Source organism: Rutilus rutilus (assembly GCF_951802725.1).
Source record: "Rutilus rutilus genome assembly, chromosome: 24".
NCBI lineage: Eukaryota > Metazoa > Chordata > Actinopteri > Cypriniformes > Leuciscidae > Rutilus > Rutilus rutilus.
In genome coordinates, this window is record NC_140228.1 from 5,262,029 (window position 1) to 5,273,079 (window position 11,051).

Below are 11,051 nucleotides of genomic sequence, written 5' to 3' on the forward strand. Positions count from 1 at the left end.
CTATGATAAATAATATTTTCATTAACAGTGTTTAGTACATTGGTTAAAGAAGAAGAAGAACACAAGCACAACAAAACAACTACAAAGAAACCCAGTATCTAGTGTAGTAGATGAAAGAAAAGAATAAAGTGATATCTTGTACCTGGTCTGTTTTCGGTACCCGACAGCAACTTCCAGCGTCATGGTGTTTCCAGCATCTCTCCCTCTGAGAAACAAACGCTCAACACAGACCCTGCGGAGGCTCAATCCCTCTTTCATCCCTTTAACACTGAATCCTCTGTTTCTTTTCCCCGCTTCACTCTCAGCTCACACACTCTTTTTCTCTTCTGATGTCTGTAAAGTGACATTTAGCTTCATCTCTGCCAGTAAAGGACTGAAAAATCACAAATTAAATCTAATATCTCAGATTCTTCTCCTGGACAGCAATGAGAAGTACATGGAAACAGAGCAAATGGAGACTTTTTCTAAAGTCTGCTTTTTTTCTGATAAAAAGAAAATGCTGGTTGATGATTTATTTATTTATTTTTCTGGGAGACATTTGTCGTCTCTAGTTTCAGAAGAGATCTCAAAAATGACTAAGTGAATATGATATCTCTATATGCTATGAAATGTATTTGTCATAAAACATGATTGTATTGATCTGGTAAGTCATTATAGGGAAATGCTAGCATTACATAAAAAAAATTAAGATTTTTGGATTCAAATGTATGTGAATATGCAATTTCTGAAATGCTATTTGTCTGTTTTTCATCATTAAAATCAGCTTCTAGCTTTTCTGCAGTCCTGTGGTGTTATTCTATACAAGTGTACAGGCTTCATGTAGTCTCTCATTAAATGAATCCATAACAGTATTCTGCAAATGGAAAACTACATTCAGTAACTGCAAAACTGCATGCATAATAAAAGATGACTGGGAGGCTCATACGTGAATCTGGGCTGAACCCAATCTGCAAATAAATACTCAAGACACTTCTAGTCACGACCATCTGTGAGACAAACATCTGATCTGATCTGACCTGATCTTCTCTCTGATAACACCTGATGAACATCGTAAGTATTTGTAGCTTGAACCTTTTGTGTCTTTGTCTCTTTTATGTGATTGAACACTTAGTAGTAATAAACTGTTGTAATTTAATGTTAAAAACAATGAAACCGTGAAGAATTTGTCTGTTTAAAGGAGTAATAGATTTTCTTTTGCCCTTTTTTTTTTTTTTTTTTTCTTCAGACCTGCAAGATGTTGCTTTTATTTTTCTGTCTGCTTTCTCTGAAAGCAGTGGCAACTGAAGGTACATAATTTTACATTAAGAATCACAAATTGGCATGAGCAGGATTTTGTGTGTCTAGTGAAAGAGTTTATTTTGTGTTTTGTCTTGCAGTGGGTCTTGGTGGTAAAGTGCTTCTGTTTCCAACCCAGACGGATTCAAGCTTTGTTTCACTCACTCCTGAAAAGCCACTGAGTCTCTCAGCGTTTACTCTCTGCATGCGTGTGGCGACGGAGCTCCAGGGTGTGAGGGAGATCATTCTCTTCTCCTACCGCACACCTGGCTATGATGCGCTCAATGTTTGGAGAGAGGAAGATGGCCGATTTGCTATCTACCTCAGCAGCAGCAATGGAGCGTTTTTCCGCCTGCCTCCTCTCTCCAGCTTAAAGACTCACCTGTGCATCACCTGGGACTCTGCGACTGGGCTTGCTGCTTTTTGGGTGGATGGTCGGCGCAGTATGTACCAGCTCTATAGGAAAGATCACTTGATTAGTCCTGGCGGCACCATTCGGCTCGGCCAGGACCCTGATTCAGATGTGGGTGCCTTTGACGCAGCGCAGAGCTTTGTCGGTGAAATTACAGATGTGCACATGTGGGATCATGTTCTCCTAAGCAGTCAGATTAAGGCGTTGCATTTAAACCAGGAACCGTATGTGACGAAGGGAAACGTGTTTGACTGGAACACCATCAACTATGAGACCAGAGGAAATGTTATAGTGGCTGAAAATAAGTGATGCAGATCTGATTCCTCCACACAGTTGTGTCAGTCTTTATGATCTGTTTTAATGAGTTACTAAGCTGTAAAGGTTAACCAATAAATTCTCAGCATCACAACGACAGTGTCTGTGCATCATTTGGAAGAAAGAGCTGAATGTTGAAAAAGGGGTTTTAGTGGTCTATGTATTCAATTTGCATTTTACAGTACCAGTCAAAAGTTTGGACACTATTTTTAATGTTTTTGAAACAAGTCTCTTACGCTCTGAGGCTGCATTTATTTGATGTATTAAAATTATTAAATTAAAAAATATATTATATATTATATTAAAAAGGTATTATCTTAATTTACTTTAACATTTAATTTATTCCTGTGATCAAAAGCTGAATTTTCAGCATCATTACTCTTCAGTCTTCAGTGTCACATGATCCTTCAGAAATCATTCTAACAGGAGAAAATGAATAAAAAGAGAATTTGTTATATAATTATATATATATATATATATATATATATATATATATATATATATATATATAATTCCGACTTATTTTCCAGTAATAATGACTTGCTTTCTCATTATAATGACTTATTTTCTTGTAATAATAACTTGTAGTAATAAGAAACTTTCTCGTATGTGGTGATGGGAAACGTGTTTGACTGGAACATCATCAAATATGAGACCAGTGGAAATGTGCTAGTCGTGCAAGATAACTATGAGTAACCGCATAAAACAATGGTGAATTTTTACTGAAGTAGGACCTCTAAAGGATTCAGTTATGTAGATAATTTGATATGTTGTCTTGGAAAAAAAAAAGAAACAATGAACAACGCAGTAATTTGATTATACAGTACCCAGGGGGCAAAGGGGGTTTAGCAGACATGGGCTGCTGTAAAATGTTTTCATATAAAAATGAAATCTATGATGTCTGAGGATCACAACCTGGGTGGACAACAAGCTGCTGGAAACTTGTAATTAGGGTCAAACCAATGCTACCTCAAATTCTGCTTTAACTCCCCGGAATCACCCAAACATGCTAAAAAGGTTTAATTATATTCATGAATCCTGAGCCATATCTCCCTGATACGTCATGCTAGAAACAAACTGATTGTACATGTAATTAAAATGTAAGAGTTAACAATGCCTCTTAATTCATAGGTAGGCAAAAAAAAAAAAAAATTGTAATCGGTAGCATTAATTTCCTTTGTTGTTGTTAAAATAAACAAATTACCATGTGAAGTTAACTTTTACTAGATGAAATCATATTTTGATCATTTTCACTAACCAGACAGTCCTCATGGCCCATAACACATTTAGAGGGAATTCAATTTCAAGCCTATAATAGCCTGTCAATTCAAACAAGATCCAAGAAAGAAGTTTACCATTAACTGATGTTAATTGTATACTGCTCTGTTTCTGTATGTACAGTATATAGTTTGCATATTTATGCAATATCTATTATTTGTATTGCAATGTATTTCTAATATTCTTTCACAAGTGGGATAGCTTTATTTATTCTATCGAAATAAAAAAAAGGATTTGAGGATTTTGGGTTAGGCTGGTTACGGTTCAATCCAGGTGTTTGGAGTGTGAGACAAAGGCACTGACAACTAAATGTTGAAAGACTAAAACACACAGGAGTCATGTGTGGAGTAGGTTTAAAAGTATTTACTGATTAAAACTGTTACATTAAGTAGCAATTTGTACAAAAAAAAACCCAAAACGATTAATGAAACAGACAAACAGATTACAATTCAGGGTGATTCAGTTATAGGCATAGCACAGCATAGTGAAGGTCCCAGTGCTGCTACCATTTCATGTATGGGCAGATAGGCATTCTGCATTGTTCTCACCCACAGCTCTGGCAGAGCACTGAGGTATGTTGAACCATAGTACAGGCACATGACGATGATGTCTGTGTCATTGGCATGAATGACAACTCTGCCAACTCCTTCATTCTGGACACTGTAGAGGGTGTGGAGTATTATCCTTGTGTCTGCCTCCTTCTGTGTGGACTCAAGAGTAAGCTTGTGAAGCTCAACACTTTCCACACACAAAACAAAAAACAAAGACATCTGGTGGAAAATCTTCAGCACGTGACAAGAGCCAAGAAGTTACTGCCCTTCTGCGTATGACACAGATCATTGCAAGTGGTGGAGAACTCAACATTATTGACTTTATTGGCAAACATGAGTGCAGTGACTTCCCCCCATCCCTCTTCCAGGAAGATGGCAGTATGAGGACTGGTACCAAGGCGAGCTTAGTGAAGATCCTGAAAGAGAAGACCAGAGTGACCATCATTCCTGATCTGCCTCAAAGTGACAGAAAAACATCAGTTGTCATCGACGCTATGTGTGCCATACGCCACTGGTCTTCTCACAAAGGTGAAACATTTGGACACATTGCTGATAGATACAAAAAAATGCTGATGAATGATGTACCTGCTGGCACTGAGATTATACACTTCTGTTGTGACAGATACAGTGGACCAAGCCTTAAGTCTGCTGAGCAAAGCCGGAGGTACACACCAAAATCTGCAAAAGCACATGAAGTAAGTGAGCAGTTCACAGCTCCAGATCCACAGGAGTTTTTTTTCAGTATCAGCCAATAAAGCAAATCTCCTTCAATTCCTCTGTGAGAGGTGGTGTGAGCATGAACAACTCGAGCCTCCTATTGGCCTAACTCGTATCTACCTGGGTGGTGGATTTAGAGAAGAGACAAAGACCGTTGTGCTTGCAGATGGTTCTGTCAGGGATGTTCCTGCTCTTGAGTCCACACAGAAGGAGGCAGACACAAGGATAATACTCCACACCCTCTATAGTGTCCAGAATGAAGGAGTTGGCAGAGTTGTCATTCATGCCAATGACACAGACATCACCGTCATGTGCCTGTACTATGGTTCAACATACCTCAGTGCTCTGCCAGAGCTGTGGGTGAGAACAATGCAGAATGCCTATCTGCCCATTCATGAAATGGTAGCAGCACTGGGACCTTCACTATGCTGTGCTATGCTGTTTGTCCACAGTCTTAGTGGAAGAGATACAACTAGTTATCCTTATTTCACTGGTAAGAAGTCTTGGTTGAAGGGTTTGGTCAAAACACAACTGATGACATAACAGATGGCCTGCTTCACCAGGCACGAGGCTTCATCATAGATGTGTATACATCCTCAGCTGATCACTTTGAAGATTCTGATCTGGGGACACTGAGAGCATACAAGTTCTTGAACAACAAATCAACACTCTTAAAGCTACTTCCTCCGACTGAAAACGCATTTCTCTTCCACCTAAAACGGGCAGCCCTGGCAACCATTATTGACAAGAATGCACACATTGCCAAGCCAGAAATTCCCTCCTTCCAATGAGGGCCAAGCAGTTGCAGTTTCAATTCCGTCTACACAGCCTGCCTGGCCTGTGTCAATGGCCATGGCAATATCATGTGGTTGTGTTAAAGGTTGTCAGAAGAACTGCTCCTGTGCAAAGAGGGCAAATCCATGCTACATAGGATGCCGTTGCCAGGGGTTGGCAACCAAATGTAGTAGGATACAGCATGCTGAAACACTAGAGAGCAGCGACAGCAGCAGCAGAGGCGGACAGAGTACACAGCTACATTACTTGAGTAAAAGTACAGATACCCCTTGCTAAATTTTACTCAAGTACAAGTAAAAGTACTACAGTCAGATGTCTACTTAAGTAAAAGTACTAAAGTACTTGTTTTTAAAAGTACTTGAGTATCAAGAGTACAAGAGTACATTTTCTAAATATTGCATTACTACTGCCACAGTGCTTACATTGGTAAACACAGCAAACACTTGAAGCGAAAACTATCATTAACTTGTTCAGAAAATTGAAATAGTCTGGCGAGGTGGGGCCACGGCTTGGCACATTCCCGGGATGCGATTTTTTTTTTTTTCAGGATGGTAGGGGAAGACTCATGAATATTCATTAGGGAAGTCATGCCTGGTTGGTCTGATGACCTGCCCCTAACCCCACCCCTAAACCTACCCGTCACTGGGGGTCTTATGACCTCCATAAGCCCGCCCCTAAACCTACCCGTCACTGGGGTTAAGACCAATCAGGGATGACTTCCCTAATGAATATTCATGAGTCTTCCCCTACCATCCTGGGAAAAAAAATATCGCTCCGGGGATGGACCTGCTGCGTCTTCATCCATTGTTTCGTCCATGGTTTCGTCTCTTATCTAAATCTGACCATGGAGTTGACTTTGGCGGAAAGCTGAAGGTGATTGCTGATAGGCTGTCCCAAACAGTGGCGCCTGCACAATCCAATCACATTTGAGAGGGTTTCCGAGATGTTGCTTTTTTCCTTTTTTTTTATTTTTTTTTAGAAGAAGTAACGGGTACTCACAGTTATGGATAGAAATGTAGTGGAGTAAAGAGTACAATATTTGCCTCTCAAATGTACTTGAGTAAAGTCATGAGTACTCCCCAAAAATGATACTCGAGTAAAGTACAGATCCCTCAAAATTGTACTTAAGTACTGTACTCAGTTACTGTCCAGCTCTGAGCAGCAGTGACTCCGAAAACAGCTAAACAAATTGTATAAACATTATTACAGAAATTAGTTATCACCCTGAATTGTAATCTGAATTGTTTCATTCAATAGGGGGGGGGGGGGGTTGTACAAATTGCTACTTAAAATGTAACAGTTTTAAAGGTGCATTGCGCAACATTTCATGTTAAAAATACCCGTTTTTCTAACCCATACATGCTTAAACAATTGCCTGATGGGCTGAATGAGCCCTTCTATGATCACTGCGATTGCCTCTATAATCCTGTACAGTAAAATAAATAAGAGGGATTCGGGTCGGAATCGACTGGGCGTGACGTCATGCGCGTTCACGCTCACCTGGCTATGTCTGGCAGGTTTGTGTATTCGCCGCCATTATCCGCATCAGCGAAGACAACTCAAGCGACTTTTGCAAAAGTAGAAGATGGATTCAAAGAGACCGGCTTCTAGTTCATCCCAAACCCCAACGCAAACTCCACGTAACCGCGTGCACAACTCTGGTTGCAGTTTCGCGTGTCGTCAGAAGGGGGCATAGTTCTGCAAAAACTCAGAGACTTGCGCAATGCACCTTTAATCAGTAAATACTTTTAAACCTACTCCACACATGACTCCTGTGTGTATTAGTCTTTCAACATTTAGTTGTCAGTGCCTTTGTCTCACACTCCAAACACCTGGATTGAACGGTAACCAGCCTAACCCAAAATCCTCAAATCCTTTTTTTTTATTTCGATAGAATAAATAAAGCTGTCCCACTTGTGAAAGAATATTAGAAATACATTGCAATACAATGCAATGCAACATTGCAATACAAATAATAGATATTGCATAAATATGCAAACGATATACTGTACATAAACAGAGCAGTATACAATTAACATCAGTTAATGGTAAACTTCTTTCTTGGATCTTGTTTGAATTGACAGGCTATTACAGGCTTGAAATTGAATTCCCTCTAAATGTGTTATGGGCCATGAGGACTGTCTGGTTAATGAAAATGATCAAAATATGATTTCATCTAGTAAAAGTTAACTTCACATGGTAATTTGTTTATTTTAACAACAACAAAGGAAATTAATGCTACCGATTACAATTTTTTCCTCAGACATCATAGATTTCATTTTTATATGACAACCTTTTACAGTAGACCATGTCTGATTTCCTAAAAAACAGGTGTTTTGCCCCCTGGGTATAATCTTTTTGCTCTCCAGATAGACACTTATAAATAGGTTACACTACAGCTTGTTCAGAACAACAGCACAGACCTAATAAAGGAACATATCAGCCATTTGAGAAGAGCTTCATTGGTAAATATCTCAGATTGCAGGTGTTTTTGGCTCTAAATTACTTAATTTCAGTCTATTGACTGTTTTCTTGCAAAAAAAATTTTTTTTGGTAATGTGTTTTTGACATGATATATTAACTCATCTCTCATAAACACCTGCAGTGGATTATCTAGTTTATGTCCTTTACTCGACTCTCCAACATCAGAAAACCTTCACTTCTACTGATGTCGCTGTATATGATTGTTCAGATAATTCATAATCTGATCCACTGCTGCTGTCTGGTGTTCACATGCAGGCGGTGCATCGTGAGAAACACAGACTCATGGCCTGAGGAATGGAAGTCTGCATTCATATAAAGTTCCAACATCACATTATTAAACCACAAACCTATGCAAACAAAACTATATGAAAACCATCAAATAAATTCCAAGAACCTTCACAGAAATATTCTGATATTTGAACACAATTTCAGCTCTTGTGACATAAAAAAAAAAACATTTTGCTTTCCCAAATCGCATTAAAGAGAGTATTGTTGTATTGTGCAGAAGGTTATGTATTGTCTTTAGATCATTTTATAAATTCAACTCTGTCTGCATGTTTGGCTATTGATTGAGTGCATCTGTTTATTTGATTGACAGAGAGAAAGTACAGAGGAAGAGAGATTTGAAAACATCTTTGTGTCTGTTCTGGGTCTCATGATTGTGACTCTTCACACAGCCTCTTTTGTTGGTTTGTGTGAGGTGATGTCATCACGGTGCAAGGAGGGACGCGGCTCAGCAGTGACTCTTCACTCACACACTCTTCTCCACACAGTGAGTATTCCCGACGCTTTACATTTGTTTATTTCATTTATATATCGTTGAAAAACTGAAACTTGATACTTTCTATGCTTTGTGATCAGAAATGTTGGTAACACTACTTAAAACCTATATAATGCATTATACAATTATTTTAATGCATTAATTATGCCACCTTATAATGCAATGATCTCATGAATAATTATAACCAGTTATTATACATTATAATACTATCTGTTCATTGAACAAACCTTTAGAAAGTATAATGCATTAAAAACATGATAAACAACCAATTTCAAATGTTACAAGAAATCTGCAAATATTCTAATGCATTATAATTATATATGAAAAGATATAATGCATTATACATCAATGCTTTAAGTGTTACTGAAATGTTAAAATACAGTTGATCATAATAATAATGCATTTTATTGACAGGATAAAGAAATGTCATTTTTCACCACAATTATATTCAAAAAATATACTGATTTATTTTTTGCATTGTGACAATTTCAGGACAATTAAACATTTACTTTGATGCAAAAAAATAAATAAAAATCACTCAAAAACTTTTTTCATTTAAACAAGTATAAATTATATATAAATAATAAACATCTCAGATTTTTGGGAGTAATGTGTTTGTCACAACAATGTATTAGTTAACAACATGGACTAAGAATGAACAACACTTCTACGGCATTTATTAATCTTAGTTAATGTTAATTTCAACATTTATTTATACATTATTACAATCAAAAGTTATATTTGTAAACACATTAGTTAATCCACTCTGAACTGAAGTCGATAAACAATGAACCGTTGTATTTTTATTAACTAATGTTAACAAAGATTAATACTGTAACAAATGTATTGCTAATTGTTAGTTAATGTTAGTTAATACATTAATTCATGTTAACAAATGGAACCTTATTAAGTGTTACCTAAATATGTTTGAAATAAATATGTAATTTCTTGATGCTTAACCCATAGATAATTTACAAGAATATAGAATTAAAGCACTAATAGGCTATAAGACAATAATTTGAATATTTGCATTTCTCGTATGATTCCTCAGACCTGCAGCACGATGTTGGGGCCAGTGGTGTTACTCTCCTGTCTGCTCTCTCTGACACGAGCTGCGACTGAAGGTGTGTTAGATTAACAGTGGGAGTTTGTGCTTGTGTGTGTGTTTGTTTCAGTGGTGTTTTTGTGTCTCGCAGTGGGTCTCGGTGGTAAAGTGCTTCTGTTCCCGTACGAGACAGATTTCAGCTTTGTTGAACTCACGCCTAAAAAGCCTCTTGGCCTGTCAGCGTTTACTCTCTGCATGCGTGTGGCGACGGAGCTCCAGGGCGAGCGGCAGATCATTCTCTTCGCCTACCGCACACCCGACTACGACGAGCTCAACGTGTGGAGGGAGAAAGATGGCCGCGTGTCCTTCTATCTCAGGGGTGACGGGGCGTTTTTCCACCTGCCTCCTCTCTCCAGCTTCAGGACGCACCTGTGCCTCGCCTGGTCCTCTCACACCGGGCTCACGGCCTTCTGGGTGGACGGACGGCGCAGTGCGTTCCAGCTGTATAAGCCGGGTCACAGCATCCGTGCGCAGGGCACTGCTATACTGGGCCAGGATCCAGATAAACACCTGGGGGACTTCGAAACGGTGCAGAGTTTCGCCGGCGAGCTCACGGACCTGAACATGTGGGACTACGTCCTCACCGGAAACCAGATTAAAGCGCTGTATTTCAACCAGGCGCAGCGCGTGCCGAAGGCTAACGTGTTCGAGTGGAGCACCATTGAATATGAGATTAAGGGAAACGTGCTAGTCGTGCAAGATGATTGATTATAGATGTTTTCCACATGTTGATATTACAAAATAGTTTGTGGATTTAAGAACTTTTTTGTTTTTGTTTATTTAATTTTATCATTTAGTTTGGAATGATGATGAGTGAATCGATGGCTGATATTTAAATGTGAAATAATACATTGATATAAGTCATGACTCAGAAATACATAAGCCTATTAAGTCCAGAAGATCATTAAGCGTACAGTAGGGGAGACCGGGTGTGGTTGTAACACTTTTTGTTTCAGTATCTGTAACTCACTGAATTTGTGAGCTAGACTGCTCAAACTTTTATACGAAGTACCCACATTTGTTCACTACAAAAGGCACAAATTCAAACGTTTGTAAGAATATCACATCATTTACGAGTTGATGTCAAATGCATGCTGTGCCGGGGTCCGTTTGGAAGACAAAAGAAGCAAAAACAGCGGCTATACAATGCAATATGCTTCAAAAACAGGTTTATTTAAAAGAACAATACAAACCAATGTCACTCATTCTGTGACTGACCACAGCTCAAATCCAGTTTGACTCGTCAGTTTGTGCATGTGATTGCAAATAAGACTACTAGAACAAACTTTCTAACCGTAAAGAGCACCTGTAAAGAACATGTTGGTCTAACAAAAACAC

At 38.6% G+C, this 11,051-nt stretch overlaps 2 protein-coding genes across 2 annotated transcripts; both read left to right on the forward strand.

Annotated features, from left to right (window-relative positions):
- Positions 1 to 980: 980 nt before the first annotated feature.
- LOC311284463 (C-reactive protein-like) lies at positions 981 to 2,096 on the forward strand. The gene is made up of 3 exons (XM_084399512.1): positions 981 to 1,050; positions 1,226 to 1,286; positions 1,377 to 2,096. The coding sequence occupies exons 1-3, from the start codon at positions 1,042 to 1,044 to the stop codon at positions 1,994 to 1,996; spliced, it is 690 nt and encodes a 229-aa protein (XP_084255638.1). The 5' UTR covers positions 981 to 1,041; the 3' UTR covers positions 1,997 to 2,096.
- Positions 2,097 to 9,665: 7,569 nt separating this feature from the next.
- Positions 9,666 to 11,016, forward strand: LOC311284010 (C-reactive protein-like). Its single transcript, XM_084398811.1, has 2 exons — positions 9,666 to 9,732; positions 9,805 to 11,016. The coding sequence occupies exons 1-2, from the start codon at positions 9,672 to 9,674 to the stop codon at positions 10,419 to 10,421; spliced, it is 678 nt and encodes a 225-aa protein (XP_084254937.1). The 5' UTR covers positions 9,666 to 9,671; the 3' UTR covers positions 10,422 to 11,016.
- The last annotated feature ends 35 nt before the right edge of the window (positions 11,017 to 11,051 follow it).